The sequence below is a fragment of the Stegastes partitus genome, unplaced genomic scaffold, assembly GCF_000690725.1.
Source record: "Stegastes partitus isolate 25-593 unplaced genomic scaffold, Stegastes_partitus-1.0.2 Scaffold123, whole genome shotgun sequence".
In the NCBI taxonomy this organism is placed as follows: domain Eukaryota; kingdom Metazoa; phylum Chordata; class Actinopteri; family Pomacentridae; genus Stegastes; species Stegastes partitus.
Window position 1 is genome coordinate 505,545 of NW_007577854.1, and position 22,351 is coordinate 527,895.

A 22,351-nucleotide genomic window follows, 5' to 3' on the forward strand; every position below is an offset into this window, starting at 1 on the left:
CCCCCTGCCAGCCGGTGCCACCTCCTCCCTTCCTCCTCACCCCCTTCCACACCATGTTGGCAGCAAGGGCAGGGCAGGTGGCCAAACCTGTCAGTCAAAGCACCGTCGCCACGCGGCAACACCACAGACACCAATTACCACACAGCGGGGGCGCGGCCTGGCAACCGCATGGCAACCACATGGTCCAATCAGGGTACACAACAACAGGGACCAGAGAAGGCCAAGAAAAGAGTCAGGCTGTGTGTGTGTGTGTGTGTGTGTTTGTGCACAGCATAACCACGTTCAAGTTATCCAAAAGTGAGCCAGTACATGTCCGCGGGTCTGACAGAAGACAGGTAGTCACTGTGTCTGTTTAATATCCGTTAGCCTCCTGTTTAGTGCAGATTTTCGAATCAAACGTAAAACTTATCTCCATCAATCTGTTGCTAATCAGAGTGGTTCTTATTAAACACACAGTCCTGACTCGTGACCAGTTCAGCTGGTTTCACCATCTATGTTCCAAAAAGAGGCTGAACTGGAATGTGACTCATTATGCTACCTGAAATGTGCTTGGGTGGCTTATGCCCATCATGACAGGACGATGAAAAAATGGTACAATACCTCACAAGATCTTTACCTTATAACTTTTACCTTATAGGGAATAGTTGTATTACTTATGAAGTAATATGTTATGTTGATCCATTAAAGACTTACATTCGTGACCCAAACTCGGACTTAAATAGCAGTTCTCCTGGAGGCTGTAGAAACTGATTTGATGTTGTGAAATCATGGCTTTTTGGTCACTGACATAATACAGCATTATTTTTTGAAAAGAGCACGAGACACTTTCAATCAGGAGATGAAGCTGCCAGACCCTGTAACTTTCTACATTGTAAATTAAAATATATTAAAATTATTGATGTTCTGCAGTAGAAACTGCAGTCATTAAAACATCAGATTTACACAGTGTCATTTTAAGAAGAATTCAAACAATTAGCTTTCAAATGAATGAATTGATGCACACAGCAACATTTTGACATTGTTGAGCAAATAAAATAACGACTAGTTCAGAATTCTAAATTGTGAGGATTTACTCAGCGCCGTGCAAACTTGCAGAGAGTAAATTAAATACTTTAGGATTTAGGAGGGTCGGCTGGACAAGCAATTGAATTGCATCACCTTGAATTTGGGCAAACTGTGACATTTTATAGGCTAAACAATAATGAAAATAACTTTTAATTGTATCCCTAATTTAAAGTTTAACACTTCGCATTTACACAGTTTCCCACAAAAAAACTAACAAAAAAAGATGACAGTGTTGTATCATTCAAAAACCCAATTTAGGTCAGTCTAGAGTTTCACCCAACTCGGTATGAAGGCAGAGGAGCCAATAGTCAACAAGTGTTTGTATTTTATGGCTAAAGTCATACTTGTATACACTGCCACCAAATGTCGCTAATAAAAACTGACCAAATTATTCACGGTGCCCCTTTTGTCTTGTGCAGTGCAACACACTGACACACAACCACACACTGTCTGTAAGGGGCAAATATATTTTAATAAAACCAGTGAGTTGCAACCTCAATTTCATTTTGATGAATTTCCTCCTGCGGGAGTGAGCCAGGCAGTGGGCGGGAGGGCGGAAAGGCGGGAGAGGGAAGCGGGCTGATGGGGGCTGGGAGGCAGATAGAATTTTCATGATTGTTATTTTTGTTATTATACAGAAGGGGGGTTGTGGGGGGGTTAGATAAACGGCGTTGGTTAATCTGAGCCATTTTGCAGAGCGCTCCATTATCGGGCAGGTTGGGCACGTCAAGGGGGTTATTTTTCCGAGGGATCTTTGGCCCCGGTAATTAAGCTCCATTCACCAGACCCTGTTCCCCAAATTAAAAATTTGTCATTAAGTGGAATTTACCATAATGCCTTTTTATCTGCCGGCGCTTCAGCATGTGTGCATGCATGCACGAGTGTATGTGTGTGTGTGTGTGTGTGTGTGTGTGATTGTGTGTGCAGGGCAGAGGTGAAGGAGGGGCAACGGGAGAGGGCAACCAATAAGGGGGTTACACTGCGGTCGCACACACAGCGCACACATGAACACCCACACACTCTTCGAGAAGAAAGGGCAAATTGAAAAATTGAAATAATCCCGGACAGCAGCACGCGTTTGCACGAGCAAACACACACACACATACAGCACACACAAATACACACACGCAAACACACACACAGACACAAAGCCACCCTTCAATCCTTCAAATCCACAGCCTTTAGGGTAATTAAATAATGGTGCTTTAAAGTTTTAATTTAGATTTGGCCTTTTCCTTCCTCCTCCTACTGTATGCTGCTCTATGTGTGTGTGTGTGTGTGTCTCTTTCTCTCACACACAAACACACACACACTCCCCTAAAACAGTCAGTCACAGTGTGTTTATAGACTTCATCCTGCGAGATAGCCCTCGATGGCTCGGGTACATTGGAGGGAGTGAATGATTGAAGAGCAGAATCTCTGTCTCTATAGGTTTTATAAAACAATACAATTATTAGTCTTTAATTAGAGCAGCCCCTCTGTGGGACAGGGGACAGACAAAGAACAATAGAGGATTAGAAGAGGAGTGCCTAATATGGCTCTTTTATCGCTTCATTCAAATGCAGTTTATAAATGCAACCAGCTGTCCTTTGCACCTGGCAGTCAGAAGTTAGAAGTTAGATTTGGTAGAGAATGGGAACAAAACAATTTTACCTATTTTAAACTGCAGCTCCTTATTTTATTTTTTTTATTATTCATGTATAGATTTTGCCTTTAAATACTCAGTAGTTTTAAGCATATGTCAAAAATAAGGGGGTGTTGTGGTGGCCTGGGACTTCAAGGTTCTACAGAACAGCATCATCCCCAGTGCGAGTCTGACAGTGGACCTCTGTGAATGCTGTTCCCAATGCCTCTCTAATCATTTTTCTACTTTTTTGTGTCTAAAAGGCATGAAATTCCCCTAAAGAAATCCTGTTGTAAATTACCAGAGACCCAAATAACATCTTTAAATTGCTTATTTAGTCAAATTAACAGTCAAAAACCCAGAAAGCATCATCGAGACGTAAAACAGATTGATAAACAACAACAACAGTTTGATAAATTGACCAAAAAAATAATGCATGAATCAATCCAACATCAATTAATAAGCAGAGAAAGAAAGAGCAGGAATGAAGGTGGCACGATTTATACAGGACAAAAAAGTAGCAGGAACCAGTATTTTCTATTCTGGACAACAACGCACTGCAGAGGTGTGTTTGAAACATATGAGAGTTGAAAGCCAGAAAATTCAACGTTGATGAATGAAGCTAAAACTAAAAACCCTGACCCTTGATGACTCTGACAGAATCAGTTACTTGCTATATGATGACACCAATAGATGCAGTAAATATAACCTCAGAAATAAGATGATGCGGATGCAAATGTAAAATGTGGGCTGTACTAAGTCATTCAGTCTTTATTTCCAGCTCTGTAAAACGACTAACAATGAATAATGACGTTGTGTATAAAGAATAAATAACACCCAAAGTAAAACTGCACAAGTGATGCTCGCCTTGGACAACCTTAAAACTTTAGTCAGCGACCTTCTCCCTCCTCTCCTGGATGTTCCCCACAAGAAAAGACTAAATAATATTCCACATCTCTCTGAATGCCACCAGAGAGTAAAGGTGGGGAAATAAGGCCCTAAATGAATGGAGAGGGGGGGGATGGTGGTGGGGAGGGAGGGGGAGAGATGAGGAAGAGCAGAGGAGGAGGAGAAGGGTGAAAAAGGAGGAAGATAGGAAAAGGAGGGGGGTGGACAGATGGCAGAGGTTATGCCTGGCTGAAAGGGGCAAGACGGGAGGAGGCTGTTCTGGATGTGTGTGCCTGTGTGTAATGGGAGGAATCACCATGCTCTGCCCTCACTTCCCCACATGCACAACTCATCCTTAAGAAATCCCTCAATCTCCTACTCCTCCTCTCCTTCCTTTCCCATAATTCCTTGTCTAAAGACATCAAGCGGGCATCGGATCCATTTCAATAAACGTCTGAGACACTTTCCTTTAACATCACACCCAGATACCATATTGGCTGCAGAATTCAGTGATGAACTAAATAATTACACCTTCCTGTATTTGATTGACAGATAAAACCTGGCTAAGGTAAACTACAGATAGGGCTGAACAACAACATGCTGTCAAAATCTCCAAATATATGTGTGTGTGTCTCCAAAATCCAGCGCAGGGAGGGATGGCAGAATGGCAGGGGGAGAGTGCGGAGAGATAGGGGGTCTTATTTACTGTCGTTTAATTTGCTCCCCTCTTTTCCATCCATCCCTTGGTTTTTCTGACAGGTAATAAAAAGCAGGAGCTTTCCTGACAAGCCCATTTGAATTTGGATTGAATAATATAACTGTAGGGTTTCCCACATAACGCTCTGTCCAAGCGTGCAGCCGTGCACAGACACTGCAGACACCGGCAGCCCCTCTGCCTGCCAGTGTGTGCGTATATGTGTGTGTCTGCGGTGTTCATGGCTGTATGCATGCGCACGCAAAACACACACACACACACACACACACACACACACACACACACAGGTGCTTACGTCATGGTAGTTAATGCAACAATAACAATGAATTCCTGCAACTAGCCACCATGCCACTCCAATATGCTAATCTCCACATCTGTGCCCTCTTTCCTCTCACCTCCTCTCTCTTGTTCCCTCTTCCTGCCTCTGCACCTCTCCTCTACCACCTCCTCAAGATCCCTTCATCCCACTTCCTTTTCTTGTCTTACCTCATCCACCACTCGCTCTCCTTCCCTCCCTCCCTACCTCCCCTCCGCCTCCCCTCCCCTCCTCCCGCTCTCGGAAGCTGCTGAAATCCCATTCCCCGTGGGGCAGGCTAAATTGAATTGGCGTGTTTATATGAACAACAGGGCCGTTGCTTTAATATACCTTAGAGTTTATGCCTAATGCCTCCCTGCTAATACCGCTGAAGCTTCAACCCTCACTCGGCACACGTCGCTTTTATGGAAGTCATAAAAGAGACAGAATAGCGAGGGATGAGAGACACTCTGGGAGTGTGCTTGTGTTTGTAAACACGGGGGAGAAAGAGAAAGAAGTGAGAAGCCTGTTAATGCATCTTAACGAGTTATCCGTGTTTTATCACACCTCTTTTAAGATCATCCTACAGTATCCCCCTCTCTGGAAACACACACACACACACACACACACAGACACACACACAGACACACACACACAGACACACACAGACACACACACACACACACACACACACCTCATCCCTCCAGTGTGTGAATGAAAAGAAAAGAGGAGACACAGAAAGGCAGGAAGATTTTTTTAGATTAGTGAGTAATGCTGAATAAATATCCGGAGTTTTGGTTGAGGGAGTCAGTCATGCTCGTCGACTTGCAAACATCCTCCATTTTCTTGCTGTCTCCCCCCTTTTTTTCTTCCTTTTCTTTCTCTCGCTTGTCCCCTTTCTCTGCTGGTCCTGTGTCAGCCTACAAAAGGCCCACAGTACAAAGGAGAGAAACAGGCCTGAGACACTCAACCCAATTACTATTGATCAGTCTGCACTCAGAGGACAGAAATGCGCTCACCTGCACGCTCGCACACAGCCACGCAAACACACACACGCTAATCTGTCTCGATATAACAAGTCCTGTAAGGTCAGGGACGGTTATTTGTTCACAGCTGATTTTTAACACTCACCACAAAAGACTCTTAAAAACTGGAAAATAATTGTAATGTGCAAAAACAGTGACTTGCAGTGGCACACAAGTCTGGCTCAGAGTTTCATTTTCATTTTTTTGTGTTGCAAAAAGCACAACAGCTACAAACTGGAAGAGTATTGATAAATCTGGAACATCATTTTGTTATATGTTCGTTTACACTTGTTTTGGTGAAAGCAGATCTTGTTGGTAACTGAATGGAACAAATCAGTGGAGTGGTAAGAATTTGGACAAAAAAAAAATAGAAGTAGAAAACCGTGAAGGCAAAATTAAAGAAGAAAATGAAGACACCGTCAAGATGGCATGGGGGGGGGGTACATTCGCTGCAACTGAAAAATATTTTCTATAGGCTGTAGGAATAGCTAACCATAACAGCACTACAACAACAAATTAAGACAATTCATAGCTGATGCAGTTTCACTACCCACTTGTTTATTTCAGCCGTTACAATGTTTTTCTTAACAGTACACTTGTGTGTACATCTGACACTTTCCTGCCAACGCACCTTAAATACAATCTTTTCAGTTTTCCTCAATCTTTGAGATATTTTCTTTACTTGTACAGTAGGTTCGGGATTTTCTTTTCATGAAAAACTATATTTTAGAATAAATTCATCATTAAAACCAGACTCCTCGAAGGCAACAAATAGAGATTTTATCAGTCAACTAGGACGAAATATATTCATTTCAAATACACCTGCAAATCAATGGGAAAGCTGAGCAACAATCAAGATACTTCTACAATCTCACTTTAGGAATATTTATTTGCTGTTGCTGACAATGTAATGAAATTCAGTATTCCCAGAAAATCACAAACCCACCTTTGATCAAACTGCTTTTTCAGCAAGATTATTTCAGCCAGTTGGTTGAAACAAATTAAGTCATAAATAACTGCTGATTTCCATTAACTCCACTACTTCCACTCAAATTCAACTTAAGACTTTTTAAATATGTTCAGACAAATGCAAAGATATTATAATAGTACATATACATTAAAGCACACAGTTTCAAGCTGTTGAATTTTATTGAATGATAAACATAGACTAGCAGATATATCGGCTGTATGCTGTGAAATGTCAATACTCAAAGAAAAAACCTGGAGCTACAGAAGACCCCGAGGACATTGCAGCTGATCCGCGGAAAAAAAAGCTACATCAGTATGTTAAGACCACGTAAAACCCAAAGGCTTTTTGATCCTTGACCAAAACCTTTAAAAGTTTGCAAAGCCCAGCTCGCAGGTGCGCACACACACACACACACGCATACACACACACGCACACGCACACACAAAACTAGTCTCACATTAAGGGTGTGATGAACTCTGCATGTTGTCTGGAAGCCTGTGCCGAAATATCAATGACTAAACTCCCCAACGAGTCGGTAACTATCTCCTTCGCTCCGATTTTATCCCCAATAATTAATTTTCTCTCCCAACGCCGACTTCAGCTTTATCGGTCGCTCGCTGCCAGAATCTCAGCATTCCATTTAACCATAATCCCCCGGATAAAGGGGCGGCCTAGGTGTGCTAATGCACAGGCATGCGTGCTCGCCGGAACACGTGCACGAGCAAAGACTTAAACTTCATTCACAGACACACAATGTTACAAACCAGTTACACAAATGTGCAAGGAGAGCTAGTCGTAGCAAATGTTGAGGAAATGTACCCCGCTGATAAACCACACATTTAGTCACATGAAACGTCTCTATGGCGAGAGTGAATATACAGACTGAGGACACGGTGTTCACTATCAACTGTGTGACCTCTAAAACACATCCCAGATATGAGCTGGATTAACCCGGGAAAGCCTATAGCATGAATCCCGACCCTGCAAGCCCGGCATAGCAACAGCCACGTAACCAGGGCTAGGTTTAGTTGTATGGAAGGATGGTTGGGAATGGGAGTGGAGGAATAAAGAGATGGGATGGATGGAGGGAGGGGTGGGGCTGAGGGGTTAAAGAAAAGAAAGGTGGAGTGTGGTATAGATACACTGATGTTGAATTTCCGAGACATTCCTGCGCATACGTTTGCTTTAGCAATCTGTAGGCGATGATGCCAATAAATCACCTTCCCTTTATGATCGCATGAAAATCCTTTCACCACTCATCACAGCAGTTGTGTCAGACACAGGCTACATCTTGGTATGTTTGCATAAGGACTGTAAGTACGTTTTTGACAGTTTTCAAGAGAGATGTGACCACAGAAGCATGACATATATAGCGTATTAGGAACAGTATGTTTCAGCGTGTCTGACTACATCTGAAGTAATGCAGCCAGTGTACATATACTTAGATTGGTGTAAAAATACAATAAAAGATGACTCAAAATGGACGAAATCCTGATCCCATATCCCTCCTGCTCAGACTGTCCAAGTATGTAAAGACATGTATTTTTATTTCTTTTTAAACCAGATACAGGCCTTTTTCTTAAGGTTATCCCACAGAGAGGAAATGCCTGTATTTGCTCCCATGCTGACTGCTTAAGTGTTTAGCATGTTCCACCAAACACCTAAATCCTAGTATTTAAGCGCCTATTAGTTCAGCTCCTAATGGGACTCCTAATTAGTGCTTTATTGAAGGCAGGTGTAACGGAAAGGTCAGCCAGTTACGCTTACACGTGTTATAAAGATGCAAAGAACGGCAACATCAATACGAAGCAAATCCAACATCACAAAACAGTGGGTAAAATAAGAATTTGATCAATGAGGGAAACAAAGGGCAATGAAATATGGAAAATAAGTCAAAAAAAAAAAAAAAAAGGTGAAGAGGAGTTGAGCGAGGGATGAAGACGAAGACGAAGGATGAGAGCAAGATTGACTGAAATTATAGTGAGTGCCAGCTAGGCCAGACCAGGCCCAGCTGGTCTCTGTCTGACGAGTGCCTTAATTAAGAGACATGGGGAGAAGCCTTGGAATGGCCGCGTACACACTGCCAGGAGCCTCTGGAGAGGAAACTGCTAAACAGGCACACTTGTGTGTCTGCGTGGTACACTGCCAACTCACTCGCACACCCACACACATGCATAGCCATCCTCTGGGACCTTGTGAAAAACATTGCCCGGCTATTATTAGGAAACCCTTTGCATACCAGAGCAAGTGTACGGACCCTAAATGTGTGTATCTGTGTGTGTTTGGGGTTCCACCTCTTATCCTGTTGACTGTTAAACTGAACTTCTGATTCCAAAACAGCCCTGCCGCTGCCCACAGAGGAAGAGGTGAGCCGAAAAGTGAGGGAGGAAAAAAAGGGGGGGAGAAGAATGAGGCGAGGGGAGAAAGGGTGATTTTGTGGATCCATGACTGCCTTTTGCGCCCCCCCCCAATCCCACCCCTTCTTCGCTCACGCCTCTTCCTCCTGTTCCTCATCCCAAAAACGTATTAATATTAATACATATCCCTCCAACCCCTTTCCCTCAACTCCTGCATCCAACCCCCTCAAAAAAATATCACCACCCTAGGCTACCAGTTAATAAAGCCCTCTTGACGACCCCTCCCAGCCCAAAAAGCCAAGGAAAGACAATAAAGGGAAAGTTCTCCGGTCAAATAAGAGAACAGAAATTAATATAGTCCCGCGGGACCTCCCTCTGTCCCACTGTCACCCCCCACAATAATTTGATTTCCTATTAAGTGATTGCTTAATTATAATGATTATTATTGGTAATTGTAATTGACATTTTTTTTTCGTCCGCTGGTCTCCTCTCCGTCCCTTCCCTCCCTTCCCTCTCTTCAGGTCTTTTTAAAAGGAAGAGACGGTTGGTAAAAATCCAAGAGGGAGCAAAAAGACGAAATTTGTCGAAGGCGGCAGAAAATCAGGCCAAACGGTAAACCACTCGACAATAAGCTTTTAAAATACTGTTACAGTCTCGCACTACGCTGTGCGCCTCAACATACAATGTGGGATTAAGGTGTTGAGGCCACAAAGTTTTATTTAATCATACATGAGTGTGTTACTCTATGTGTGTGTGTGTGTGTGTGTGTGTGTGTTTGTCTCGTTGTTTTATCCGGTAGCTTCAGGGCACAATGTCTGCTGCAGGTCTCCCTAGAAAAAAGATTCTTGCTCTCAATGGGATATCCTGGTTAAATAAAGGTTCAAGTAGGAGACAGGGATTCCCTATTCTACCCACCCACCATCCCACCCCACCCCACACACACACACACACACACACACATTAAACTACAGTAGGGACCCTCTGGTCTCTAGTTTATTACCCTTTCCTCCAGGCTACAGTTACTGCAAACAGGCAATCGTGTGCTTTTGCTAAAAAAAAAAAAAAAAAAATGCTCATTCATTCAGACACCTTCGGCACGAATCTGACATTTAAAAATCACAACATGAAAACAAATTTAAAAAAAACACAAACTACAGCTCAAAAGAAGCGCATAAAAAGGCACAGTGCTGAAAACCATTTCATTTAATGTCACATTCTTTCTCTATTCGGAACTAAAGACGGTGAAACTTCGTTCCAGTGGGCCAGGGCACGGTTATTGGGCTCACCTCAGGCGTGGTGAGGCTGACACCGGCTCTCACACATACGCACACTTTTGTCTTTAGATGCACACACCTTCACACTCCAACACACACTACACATCCAATGCATCACACCTTCAGTTTCGCTCGAAAATGTCCTCTCATTTCTCCAACACAAAATATTAAACCTAACTAATAAACGTCACAGTCTGTAGGAAATAGTGTTAATACTATTCTTACTTTTTATTATATTAAAAATCTTACTAATGGATTATCAAAAGCAAATTTAACACAACTTCAATTGAAAATCTGAATGCCATCCATCGATTAAAGAATGCTGGTTTCAAGAGGACGAGGACGGGCGTGTGTGGTGACAAAATTCTGCCGAAATGTCTTCTCCTCTTAGATTAAATTTAAATGCTGCCCCTTACTCACAGTCAGTGAAGAACAAACAGCCACGTTAATACAAATGAGCACCTGCAGCCGTAACCGCAGATGTCTGTGGGTGTTTTTTAGTCAAAGTTTCCAAGAAAAAAATAGAGAAATTTTCATAGATTATTTTGACAAAGGTTACTTTCAGAAAGGATGGCTCGTCCGGTCCAGATGCAGATAAACGTAGTATAAATAAACTCTACTCATCAGCGCAAGAGAAACCCAAGACATTGTGCAGTAGAAGAAGCAAAACTGAAATTGAAATGTGGCTGCAATAACTATAAGTAGGGCTAACAATTTGATTAATTCTGCCATATGATCTGGAGTTAGAAAACGTTGAAATAAATAAATATATATAAAAATTCAACTAAAATTAAATCTTTACATTTAGGCAAAATAAACTTTTTCTTTTTTTTTGCCTCTATTACATACTTACATTTGACTAGAACCACAAAACATATTGCAATCCAAGACACAAAAAATTCTTATCATTGTGACAACTCAAACTGCATCAACTCAAAGCTTCAAATGAATCGATTGAAATGTGGTCGACATGTTTCAAATTTGAAATGGCTCACGATGCAAAAACTTGTTTCATTTCATTTTGGGGCTTAGAACGGAGCCACATCGGGTCAAATGTTATATGAGAAGGCTGAGCTGCAGAACCGTCCACTACACGCCGACAGGACTGACAGACAACACTGGATATCATTTTGTGCAGACAGAAATCCAGCCATGTTCGAGCCACTCCAAGATCTTAGCCTGGAGACAAACCGTCCCTGACAGACCGATACCGTGGCCGATGCTTTTCAAGGCCTGTCTCATCCACTTTAGCTTTCCCACTCTCATCTCTCTCTCCCCCTCTGTCTGATGCTGAGCCCCACTAGTTGTCCGTCCAACCAGATTTTTTTGGATATAAACTCAAGTGCTGCTTCACGTTCCTTCCAGTTTGATCTGAATTTCTACTGCCTCTTTCCTGCTGTTCTTTTCTTCTTGTATAAACTACCAATTTTCCTTAATTTTTTGGAAAGTCTTTGGGCAAAAGAGGGCCAAAAGCTATTTCTGTGGTTAGGATTCAGCAGTGATGAATTGCCACTAGGATATATTAGGTAAAATGAGACAGGAAAAGGACAATTTATTAATGGTAAATACTCATACTAACTCACTTTGAAAGTGAAGGTGAGCTTGCAAGAGCAGTTTTAGTCACCCAGGGATAGAAATATATATATATATATATGTATATTTATATCATTCTGGGGAAAAAAAAAAAAAACAACAGCAAAGGAGTTACAGCGTTCTCGCTGATGAGCATGTCTGAAAATGATTTTTAAAAGGCTCAATAAAACGTCTACTGGGTCCAAGGAACACAAATAGATATTTTCAATGATTAAATAGCAGGGTAAAGGTCAAATTTTAAATGTATGCTGACAAACATGAAAACACAACCACAGAAAACACTCAATAAGGAACAAGACTGCGGCCAAACAGAGCCGCTTACTGAAGGGATTTTTCATATTACAAAGAAACTGCTGTTTCATTTACTAGATTCCAGCTGTCATTACATTTTAGAGGCCGCTAGCATCAAATGATTGTTCAATCACCGGCTTTTTTAAATATGAAAGCATCAAGCTTTCAACTGAATTTCTACAATTTATTTTGCATGCACTAATATTAGGCCTACACAGTAGTCTCACCTAATTTGCATATCCTCTGTAAAAAATGGATAATACAAGTCAAACTATGGCACAGCGATTTCATGGTGTATGTGTGTGTGTGTGTGTGTGTGTGTGTGCCTGTTCAAACACACTGTGTGGTAGTGTGGGTGTGGCGTTACACCTCGTGTGGCACTGGGCAGCCAAGATAAGAGCTGATCCTATCCATGTCTCCCTTCTGCAGCGCTTGCCCGCCCACCCACACACCCATACACAACACACCTACACACTCAGCCACACACACACACACACACACAAACGCCTAGTGCGGTACCCAACATGCCATTGTAATCTCATTTTACAATCCCGATGCCCTGTACATAAACATGCACTCACATGCATAATCAGAGCAATAAACACACAGAGAAGCCAACTAAATCCATATTTCAGATGCTGTATAGTGGCACGTGACTTTAAAGTATACAAAGGCCAACTGGGGTCTCAGACTGCAAGAGGCTGCAGGAAAAAGCTTCAGGCCCAAAGCAGCAACGCTTATTTACACAGATATGAAGCCGAAAACATTTGTACTACTACTTTTTACAAACATATTCAAGAAAAGGAATGCATTTTTGTTATGCCTAGGCAATCTGAGCAGCATGACAAGACTATAAAATAGAGCAGAAACAAAAGGATGCTTCAGGGGAGAAGAGAAGAGAAGAGAAGAGAAGAGAAGAGAAGAGAAGAGAGCTTACCTTTCTTTTCTGTGAGACAGACAGAGTTAACCTTAAGTTACAAACACACAAACACACTTCTCTCTAATTCACCAAGACTTTCATTGAAGCACACACACACTGACATACACACACACTCAGACACACTCTGATGTGATCGGCCACCCCGATAGCAAGCCAGAGCTGACTCTCTAAGCCTCAAACAAAGTTTGGTGTGCACTGACCAAAACCGAAGGGACAAAAAAAAGCGAAGAAGAGAACTGGGGGGAGCAACAGAGAGAGAAAAAAAAAAGTGTGACCACTGAGTGAAGTTTAACCACTTACGATTCAAGTTTAGCTTCAGCACACCCCGCCTACACCCCAGATTCATTCACGGGGACGTACACGCACACCACTCCGGGTGGGAGAGGCACTGAGCTGGATTTTGGGAAGCCCTGTTTTCTCTCTCTTGTTCCATCTGGTTGCTGCTGCATAGCTGCCGGACAGGCAGACGGCCCTTGCTCATCCCCCTTTTCTCCACTATCTTTTCTCTTTTACTTATCCGATGTCCTTACAGATCCACCCACCACCAGCTGCCCCTCACGGCCAGGTGACAGATATCCACTCGGACTGTGTGTGCGCATGTGTGTCCATGTATTTGATAAAAAAAAAATTTAAAAAAAACATATTTGAGGGGCTGAGAAAAGATTAGATAGTAAAAGTATGTGAACAAGTGACACCGTGTAGGAGAGAAGACAGAATGAGAAAGAGAGAAAGAGGATGAAAGGATTCAATTTCTGTAGGCGAGAGGGGGAGACTAAGTGTAGTGAATGTGATTTGATGGTGATGCTGAGATGGGGTTTAGGCGTACAAATACTATTAGTCACTGCTGTGCAAACCAGTTACTCGGACACACACACACACACACACACACACAAATATGAAAACACGCACGAGGCTCCCAGGCTGCAGAAGTCAACTCACAACATGGCATATAAAAAACAGAAATCAATCTTTATATTTGAAGCCCTGGGTTATGGATGTAATGGTTATTGTCATCATAAAAATTCAACCAACCATATCTCAGTGATTGAGAACTGGCCTTCTTCTCTCTGACATTCTTTGGCAAATAAAAAGGGTATGTGAAACTAATTCATAAAAGAAGAATTCCATACTACCCACTGAATGTATACTGTGGGTTTATGTGCACTAAATATCACAGTAAACTGGTTTTGCACTTAGAACACATGAAGATATGCATACTGACTGACAGTAATATTGAAATGAGGCTGCCTCTCAATTCCAACAAATACAAAATCTTTGTTTAAAGATTTAATGCTCGAGATTTAATCAATAGTCGGTATGAATAACAGCAATCTCCTAATCACATCACCATTAGGTTGTGATCAGCTCACTCATTTCCCTTCATTTCCCACTGTGCATTACGTTGTGGCATTATAAATCAGCAGCATTTTGAGTGAGTAGACTAAAAGGTTGCAGGCACTCAGATTTTTACACATCTTATTGTTGCAGTATCAGTTTAGTTAGCAGATGATGGCCAAGGAAGTCACACCCATAAAGTCTTTGTTTCAGGCAAGGTGATCCACCTCTAAAAACCCTGCAGAAGACTCTAGCTAGACTTGTCTCAGACTTTCAGATCCATGCCCTTTTGTCCTTATTGATGATGTAAATCTTTAAGACAAAACTGGGGCACACTTTAAATTTCTTTTTTAAAAAAAAGGCTTAGTAGTTTCCAAAAGATGCTGTGTATTGCAGTTTAGTATTACTCCAAAACACTGTGAACAACAATTTCCTTTGTTCACAGGGACTATTTCCAGAGGTGGGTTAATACACATTTGTTTAATAGGCAGTGTTTACAGCATCAGGACCAACTGAAAATAAACTACAGTGCTTCTGTTTATGGCAATGAATGAACAGGTCATGAAGCAGTATGGCTCAATGATGTGTTTTTAACAGTTTTCAAATATCACCGGCACAGAAAAAATAAGCTTCATAATGCTTTGGATACAAAGACAATAGGAGCAGATCATTATTATTATTTTTATTTTTTTGTCTTTTTCAGGAAATTTTGACAAAAAAGTAAAAAATACATTTTGGATTTTTTCTGGGGTGAACACAAGACATACTCAAGCCTGGCTTTGAATTAGTGAGTAGTGTAGAACTGGGGCACAGTTCAAGACTACTGAGGCTCGTCCCTTAATTTCCTTGCCTTTATTTCCTTTTTTTTTTGACAAAGCCCTCCCCCATTCCTCTCACTTTAAGACCCCTTCCACACCACACCCATGACCCCCCATGTGCAGACATGAGGTCAAGCTCCAAAGATCACAGAGAGAAGCCAGACGAGCGCGAGGGAGAGAGAAAGACAGAGACCTAAAATCCTCCTTTCCTCCCAAAACCAGGCCAAAAACCTCAAGCCTTCCCACCAGCTCCAGACCCCCTCCTTTAGCCCAGTTGTGTGTAGAGGAGGCAGTGGGCACTCTTGCAGAAACATCAGCCCAGGGAAATTCAAATGAGGAAGAAACGGTGAGAGAGACACAGAGAGAGGGAGAGCGGGAGAGAGAGAGCACAATAGTGAGAAAATAGGATAAAAGAATGAGATGGGAGAGTGTTAGGTAGGAGGGAGGAGGAGGAGGAGGGAGCTGGAGAGGAGCTGGAGAGGTTGCTGAGGCTGCAGGTTAAGATAATGTGTAGATCTGAAGAGATTTGCAGGGAACATTTTTATTCATTTTTTGATTACTCCCATCTCTCCCGACCTCCCCTCCCCTCTTCCCCCTTGCGTTGTTGTTTCTCCGTTTGTTTGTTTTTGGCATTAGCGTTATGACTGTTGGTATCCATGTGTATGTACACATGCATGCTGATTAGAACTGGAATATTTTAGAAACACACTTGCACAAGCCCGCACACACATATCAGTACATAATGCACGCAAACATACTTAAAGATGCATCAGAGAAGAGAGCGACTGGGCAGACAGTGCCAGGAATGCTAAGGGCTTACAAGTTCATAAACATGCAGACACAGATGATGCATATGTACAGACAAACATGTACTCGCGCAGATTGTTCGCAGTGTAGCCGCTCCTTATCAATGTGCCGCAGGTAGACTAAGTGTTCTGAATGATTTGGATCATACAGAATTATTCCCCGTTTCTATCCTCCTGATCACACACATTCAAAGGCACATAAAACGTATCACAAAAGGGTTAAACGTTGCTCAGTGCACCCAGTACATGTATAAACAAGGCCACACAAAAACAAAGACGCACCTTCATGGCTCTCTGACCCTCCTTCCAGGTTGAGTGAAATGGATTGGTCTCCGTCCTGTTTCCCTCGACCCAGGATCATCCAGTTCTCCAGAGCATCCGAATCGGACGAATCGGATGAACAAGACGAATCAGACTCAGATTTGGATTCTGCATCTTCTGAATCTGATTCTGAACTGCTGGAAGCCACAGTTACCGTCACACCAAGATTCCTTTGTTTGGTTTTCTGGATGATCAAACAGCAATAATCAAATATTACACATCAATACAAAGCTTTCCCTTGCATCCATATTGAACCAATCACACCACCGTCTACCTGTCAATAAAAGTGAAAGAAAACACAAAGAGTCAATTTCTATAAATTGGTCCAACATGTTTGGCCTTTGTCAAACATTTTCACTTCATTCCCTGATTACCAGCACTAAAACTTTGGGCAACGCTCTGATACAGCAACTAGTCTTCTCACTAGCATTGCTGCATGCTCTACTGACTGCTGCAGCTCAACATGTGCAACAGCAATCAATCAGCTAGCTGGAGCCGGTCACTGGACAGCAGCCTGACAAAGTAGCGAGCAGAACTATAAATGTAGAGTAACAGTAGCACAAAATGTCCCCATTGGGAAACATAAGGCAATGAGCAAGAATGACAGATCTTTGGTGTTTCTTGCCAATTACAAAGAATCATGGCTCCACTAAAGGGTGACTTATGCCAGGTTAATGGAAAGGTTCACAATGTTTAAAGTCTGTCTTGAAACAAAAGGCAGGTGTCCATATTAAAACCATTTTTGCTTGCTGTAATCATTGCTACTGTTAATACTAGATGTGAGACAACCCCTTCTGATGAGCTTTCAGCGTAAGTGCTAGGGGATGAAATCCACTGTCAACCTTCTGTACAAATATTGAACACAAGGAAAAACAGAAGCAATTAAAAACTGCTTCAATGATCACTGATGAACAGAGTTACCATCGTCGACAACATTCAGTCTGCGTTTCTTGGCTGTGACAATGACTGACAAACTCAGATTTCAAGTTAGATACATCTCAGTGTTTTATAACACAGAAGGGCAGGAAAAGGCAATCAGGCTAGATGCCTTATATCAGGAAAAGTCCACTGATGAAAGTAATTAAATGCAAGTATTCTGGATGTAGTGCAATATTGCAACTACTCTGGACCACAGGGTGCAGCAGCATCATGGACCAGCTGAGCTCCAATGCTGTGTCAGTATGCACTCGAAACATTTCTGTTCTTTAGCAGCAACGTTTCTTCTATGGTTGGAAGTGTTTTGCTAACATTTTTGTGATTAAGCATGTTCACGTGTGCATATTGTTTAGATGCTCTGTCGTTGTGCTTGAGTATGAGACCCTTTGTGCTTCAACCTTGGCTGTCTTCACTCATGTTGAACGTCAACACTGCCAAGCTCACAGCAAAACTGTTGCAATTAACTTTTTGTTCATTTGGTCAGACGATGCAGTGATACTAAAATAACGATTATCTGCAGCACACAGCCTTGGCAATAACTATTGACTGACACAGTAACAATTTTTTAAATCATCAAACACACAACATTTCACTCTTTCCTCTACCTGTTGTGCCGGAGTGGAAGTCTGCATCCGGCACAGGCCTTGACCCTTCAAAGCACAGACGCCTTCATCGTCGTCAGCAGTGTCATCCTCAGAGATGGAGATGACTTCAGTGCTGGAGTCAATCACAATGACCTCCTCAAAACATGATGACTTCTGACCTTTAGGGACACTTTTCCTCTTCTTCCGTTTGTCCTGTTTCTCTCCCTTTTTCTTCTTCAGATGTTGCTGCAACCAGCCGCAAATAGGTAACGGAGGCTCGACTTCTCTTCCAGGTTTCAGTTCTTCATCATCATCATCTTCAGCCTTCTCAATCACCTCATGCTGCTGGCTGTCCTGGTGCTCTCTGTCGGGCTCCTTCTCGTCCCCATCGTCCTGCTCCTCCAACTCCCCGGGATTGGAGGAGTAGTGGAGCTGGCTGTAGAGACGAAACTCCAGCTCGCTGTTGGCCTCTGACCCTTCAGAGTCCCCGTCATCCTCTTGATAGAGGTCATCCTCCAACTCTTCTCGGTCCTGGCTGGTACAGTACATCACCCCGAAACACGCTCAGTGCACACACAGGCATGCAAGCACCTCACCAGCACTCACACCTGGGGAGACGGTGACTTCAGTGGCAGAAGCCCACTGCAGGGATAAAAACACAGAAAAAACAAGATATTACAGCAATCGCAGTGCCTAAATTAATATTTTACTGCAATCTAAAGCAACTTATGATATGAATAGTAATGTAACGCACAATTAAAATGTACCAACAGGGACAAAAAACTCTTGAAAATTAAGCAAACCAAATTTCATTCAAACAGGCTGTAATTACCAGTTATTATCAATATGATTTGGTCTCCTGAAAGGTCAAACAATGAAGTTAATTTTAAGTTTCAATCAGAGTTTTCTGGAGCTCAAAGCAACATCTTTAAATGTCTTATTTTGTCCCACAGTCCAACAGTCCAAAATCCAGAGATATTCAATTCACAACCACACAAATCAAAGAAAGGCAACAAATCCTAAAAACTAAGTAGTTTGATATTAAGTAATGCTCAGCATTAATGTTTTAAAACTAACTTGAAGGGTTAATCAATGACCAAAGCAGTTGGTGGTTATTTTATTTTATTTTTTTCAAAACTAACTTCCCTGTATTCACTTATTAGCTAATCATTTTAGTACTGAACACATTTTTAAATTTTATTTTCCCACTGCCAAGGTAGCCACTGTTTACTTATGGACTATTTTTATGACTTATGTGTGGCGTATTCAGATGTTGGTCAGACGCTGCAACGCCTCAGGTCATCATCTCATGTCGAGAGTCAGCTACTTCGCATCATGTTCAAAAACCATGTTTTTGGAAAATCTAAACCAGAGGACAACAATAAATAAAAATAGATTTACTTAAAACAAACTGCATTAACCTGACTACAATATAATAAATTGAAATTAAAATAAACATCATTAAGGTTTTTTGTCCAAATATAAAATACAAAATGTGCAATTACTGACACTGATTTAAAAAAGAAGAAAAAACAAAAAAACAATCCAACACCAGTGTGGTTTTTCATTTTTCCTATTTAATATCTGTGTACAATCAATTTGTACACTGTCACGCACTCATCATATATGTAACTATGATTGTCCACATCTGCCAATGCAAATTCAGTATATCCGACTGGTAAGCCGACATTGTTACCAGGATTGTTTGTTAGTTATTTTTCTCTACAATGATCCATCATGTTGACCATCTATAATACTGAAGAACTGAAGTGGACACAGGCCAACATCAATTACGGGAAACTTGGGTCTTGTTCTGAAAACCATAAGGTCTGGTTAACAAAGCTGAAAGAACATGGTTCAGCTGCACCAAGAATTTTTTTTAACCTGTAGACGTTTTTTGAACCGTGCTGATAGGAAACAGCTTGGACCCAAGTTTATCAATTTCAGGTGTTTATTTTAACATTTAACAAAACATTAAGTGGGTCTCATGTTGAATGATTGCATCAGACACTGTTAAATTAAATCTACTTACTTCATTCTGCAAAACGCATAGTGTTGTTAATTTTCCCAATCCCCGTTTCCCTCTTACACACACACACACACACACACACACACACAGTGGATGGAGAAGGGGCGCCGGCCCATTGCTCTGTCCAGTCCTGCGTGTCTGTGCCATGATGGCTGGAGATGATTGGCTCCCAGGCCGCACACACTGCATAAACGCCACGCTACACGGTCACAAGCTGGCCACCAGGGATTAAAGGGACAGAAAGTAGAGTCTTACCGGCTGGCGAGGGGCGACAGTTGTGTGTTAAAAGTTTAGCAGCATACAGGGACTGGGAGCTGACAAATGACTAACTGTGTTTTACAGTGGTGGAGTTTAATGTACTGTACTTAAAGCCGCGGTACAGTCATGGTCCACCAACACAGGTGATTTCCCTTAATCTGCCTAATTAATGCCCTGCTCAGGACTGTGCAGACTGTACTTGATCGGCACTGCTGGACTCTCCTGTCAACTCTGTTGCATCTATTATGGGGCAACTGAATTCATCATTCAAAGATGGCTTTTCAAAAGCAATATGTTCACATGTCCCAGAAAGAAAGCACAGATATGAATTATAGACGCAATGTAGCTAAATTTTGTGTAAGGGTCTTGAAGTTGCCTATTTATCACGAAACTGTCTTGACTTACTGACACACTTGATTAGAACATAGTCGTTATTAATGTCATTAGTCACACTTGTGCTTTTCTTCCTCAAAGTACAGTTGGGTTTAAAATGAAGCAAATGGAAGATGGAGCATAATGTTTTCATACTTTACCACAAGTCAAAATGTCCGCTATTAAAAAGTAAATGGAGTGTGGTGAACTCACAAAATTCACATCGCAGCTCTGCCCAATATCAACATAAGCAGAGGTAATTGAGTAGCAATACTTTACACTACCTAATACTTCCATAAATTATATTACAGGATAAAAAAAAAACTTTTCAGATCACTTAACTGATCCATCCCTATAGCTACAAGCTTTTATTCAAATTGTAATTCTACAACATCCTCTCCAGTGTTCATTGTTCTGTTATGTGCTGTTTGTCTGATCTCTGTCTGCTATCCTTTTCTTTTTCCTCTTTATCATAACATTATTTTGACTCATCTAATGTGGATTGCAAACCTTTCTACTCGCCTACATCTTTGTGTTCCGTTTTTTTTATAATACCCTTCACAACAACAACAACAACCTCTAAGCAGTGACCTATCACACCGAAACGTTTAAGGTTTTTGGAAGAGCTGGATCATGCAGCCACTAGCCATTTTAATGACAGTGTTTACTTCCCTGTGTCAGCATTCCACCAAAACAATTCCCCTATCACTAATTTGCTGCATACTGTTGCTAAATCCTTTGCTTTGCTCTGTCCAAGACAATTGTGATTATTTTACAGAAATACAAACAAGTCAAAGCATTTCTTCCCCTACAGCAGAATGATAATGTGGTGCAGCCAGACCATTCTGTGCTGTAGAATGGTCTCGTGTTTATGACATGATTAAATCAAACCATCACCGATGCTTTTAAGTCACTACGTTATTGTCACCTATTAAACGGGGAAGATTTCTATCAGGAAATCAACTGATGAATGCACTGATTTGAGGATTTGTGCTGACATGTCATTTGGCTATTGATGTGAACACAGAGTGCAGTGACAGAATAAGGTCTCAAACACACAGTAGATCGGTTGCACTACAATAACAAGCAAAACTGCAGAAATCTCTGTTTCATAACTGACTGCCCTGTACATGCAGTTAGCTCACAGTTAGCCCCGGCTAGCTAAATGCTAACGAGCTAGCAGAGTGTAGCACACCTTAGCTCTTTAGCAAACTACCGTTACATTACTAAAATTCAATTCGCCCAGAAACACAATTAACTTGGCAATCTGTCGCTGCGTGGTGACTATAAGGAAATATCTCCACATGTAGACGTTAGCATGTGTCCCTCCTGTCTGTCCACGTGTTTATAAGCAGCACAGCTGCCGGTCGGATGTAAACAATGGAGCATTTCAGTCCCAGACACATATGAAGGAAAGCAACTAAATGGAGCTGAAGTATCCCTATACAGAGACACCACTGTGTGAGTTTCATATTTATTGTCACTAAGCGTGAGCTCACCTTTACCAACAAACTGGAGAGGTTCAGGTGTCGAAGTTGCTCTTCTGCTTCCAGCCAGAAGGAGAGACACAAACAGCTTCCGGGTTTGTCCGAGGAAAATAAGTTGGCCGACCGTAACGTTTCACTCCGTCAGCCAAAGTAGTGACGGGAGGGATGTTAGAAACAGGGTAACGAAGTGCCAGTCACAGATGGGAAGTATGATACTGGATTTGGGAATTTCAATCAGTTCAAATTCCCTCCAACGCAGAAAAAAAAAATTTCTTAACTCTTTTTTTTGCCCTCAAGTGTCAGCATGTTGACCAAACTGTGTAAGTTGTGTAAAAACTGTGTATAAACAGCTGCCCAGTTCCAAACTC

The 22,351-nt window shown here is 41.8% G+C and overlaps 1 protein-coding gene across 1 annotated transcript in view; it reads right to left on the reverse strand.

The window, feature by feature from the left end:
* The window catches only part of zcchc7 (zinc finger, CCHC domain containing 7), a 50,718-nt gene extending 28,653 nt beyond the window's left edge, over nucleotides 1–22,065 (reverse strand). The window contains exons 1-3 of the mRNA XM_008278425.1: nucleotides 21,996–22,065; nucleotides 17,859–18,479; nucleotides 16,279–16,501 (exon numbers count right to left, since the gene is read on the reverse strand). Coding sequence (XP_008276647.1) covers nucleotides 16,279–16,501; nucleotides 17,859–18,386 — 751 coding nt within the window. The 5' untranslated portion in view covers nucleotides 18,387–18,479; nucleotides 21,996–22,065. The remainder of the gene's footprint in view (nucleotides 1–16,278; nucleotides 16,502–17,858; nucleotides 18,480–21,995) is intronic.
* Nucleotides 22,066–22,351: the final 286 nt, after the last annotated feature.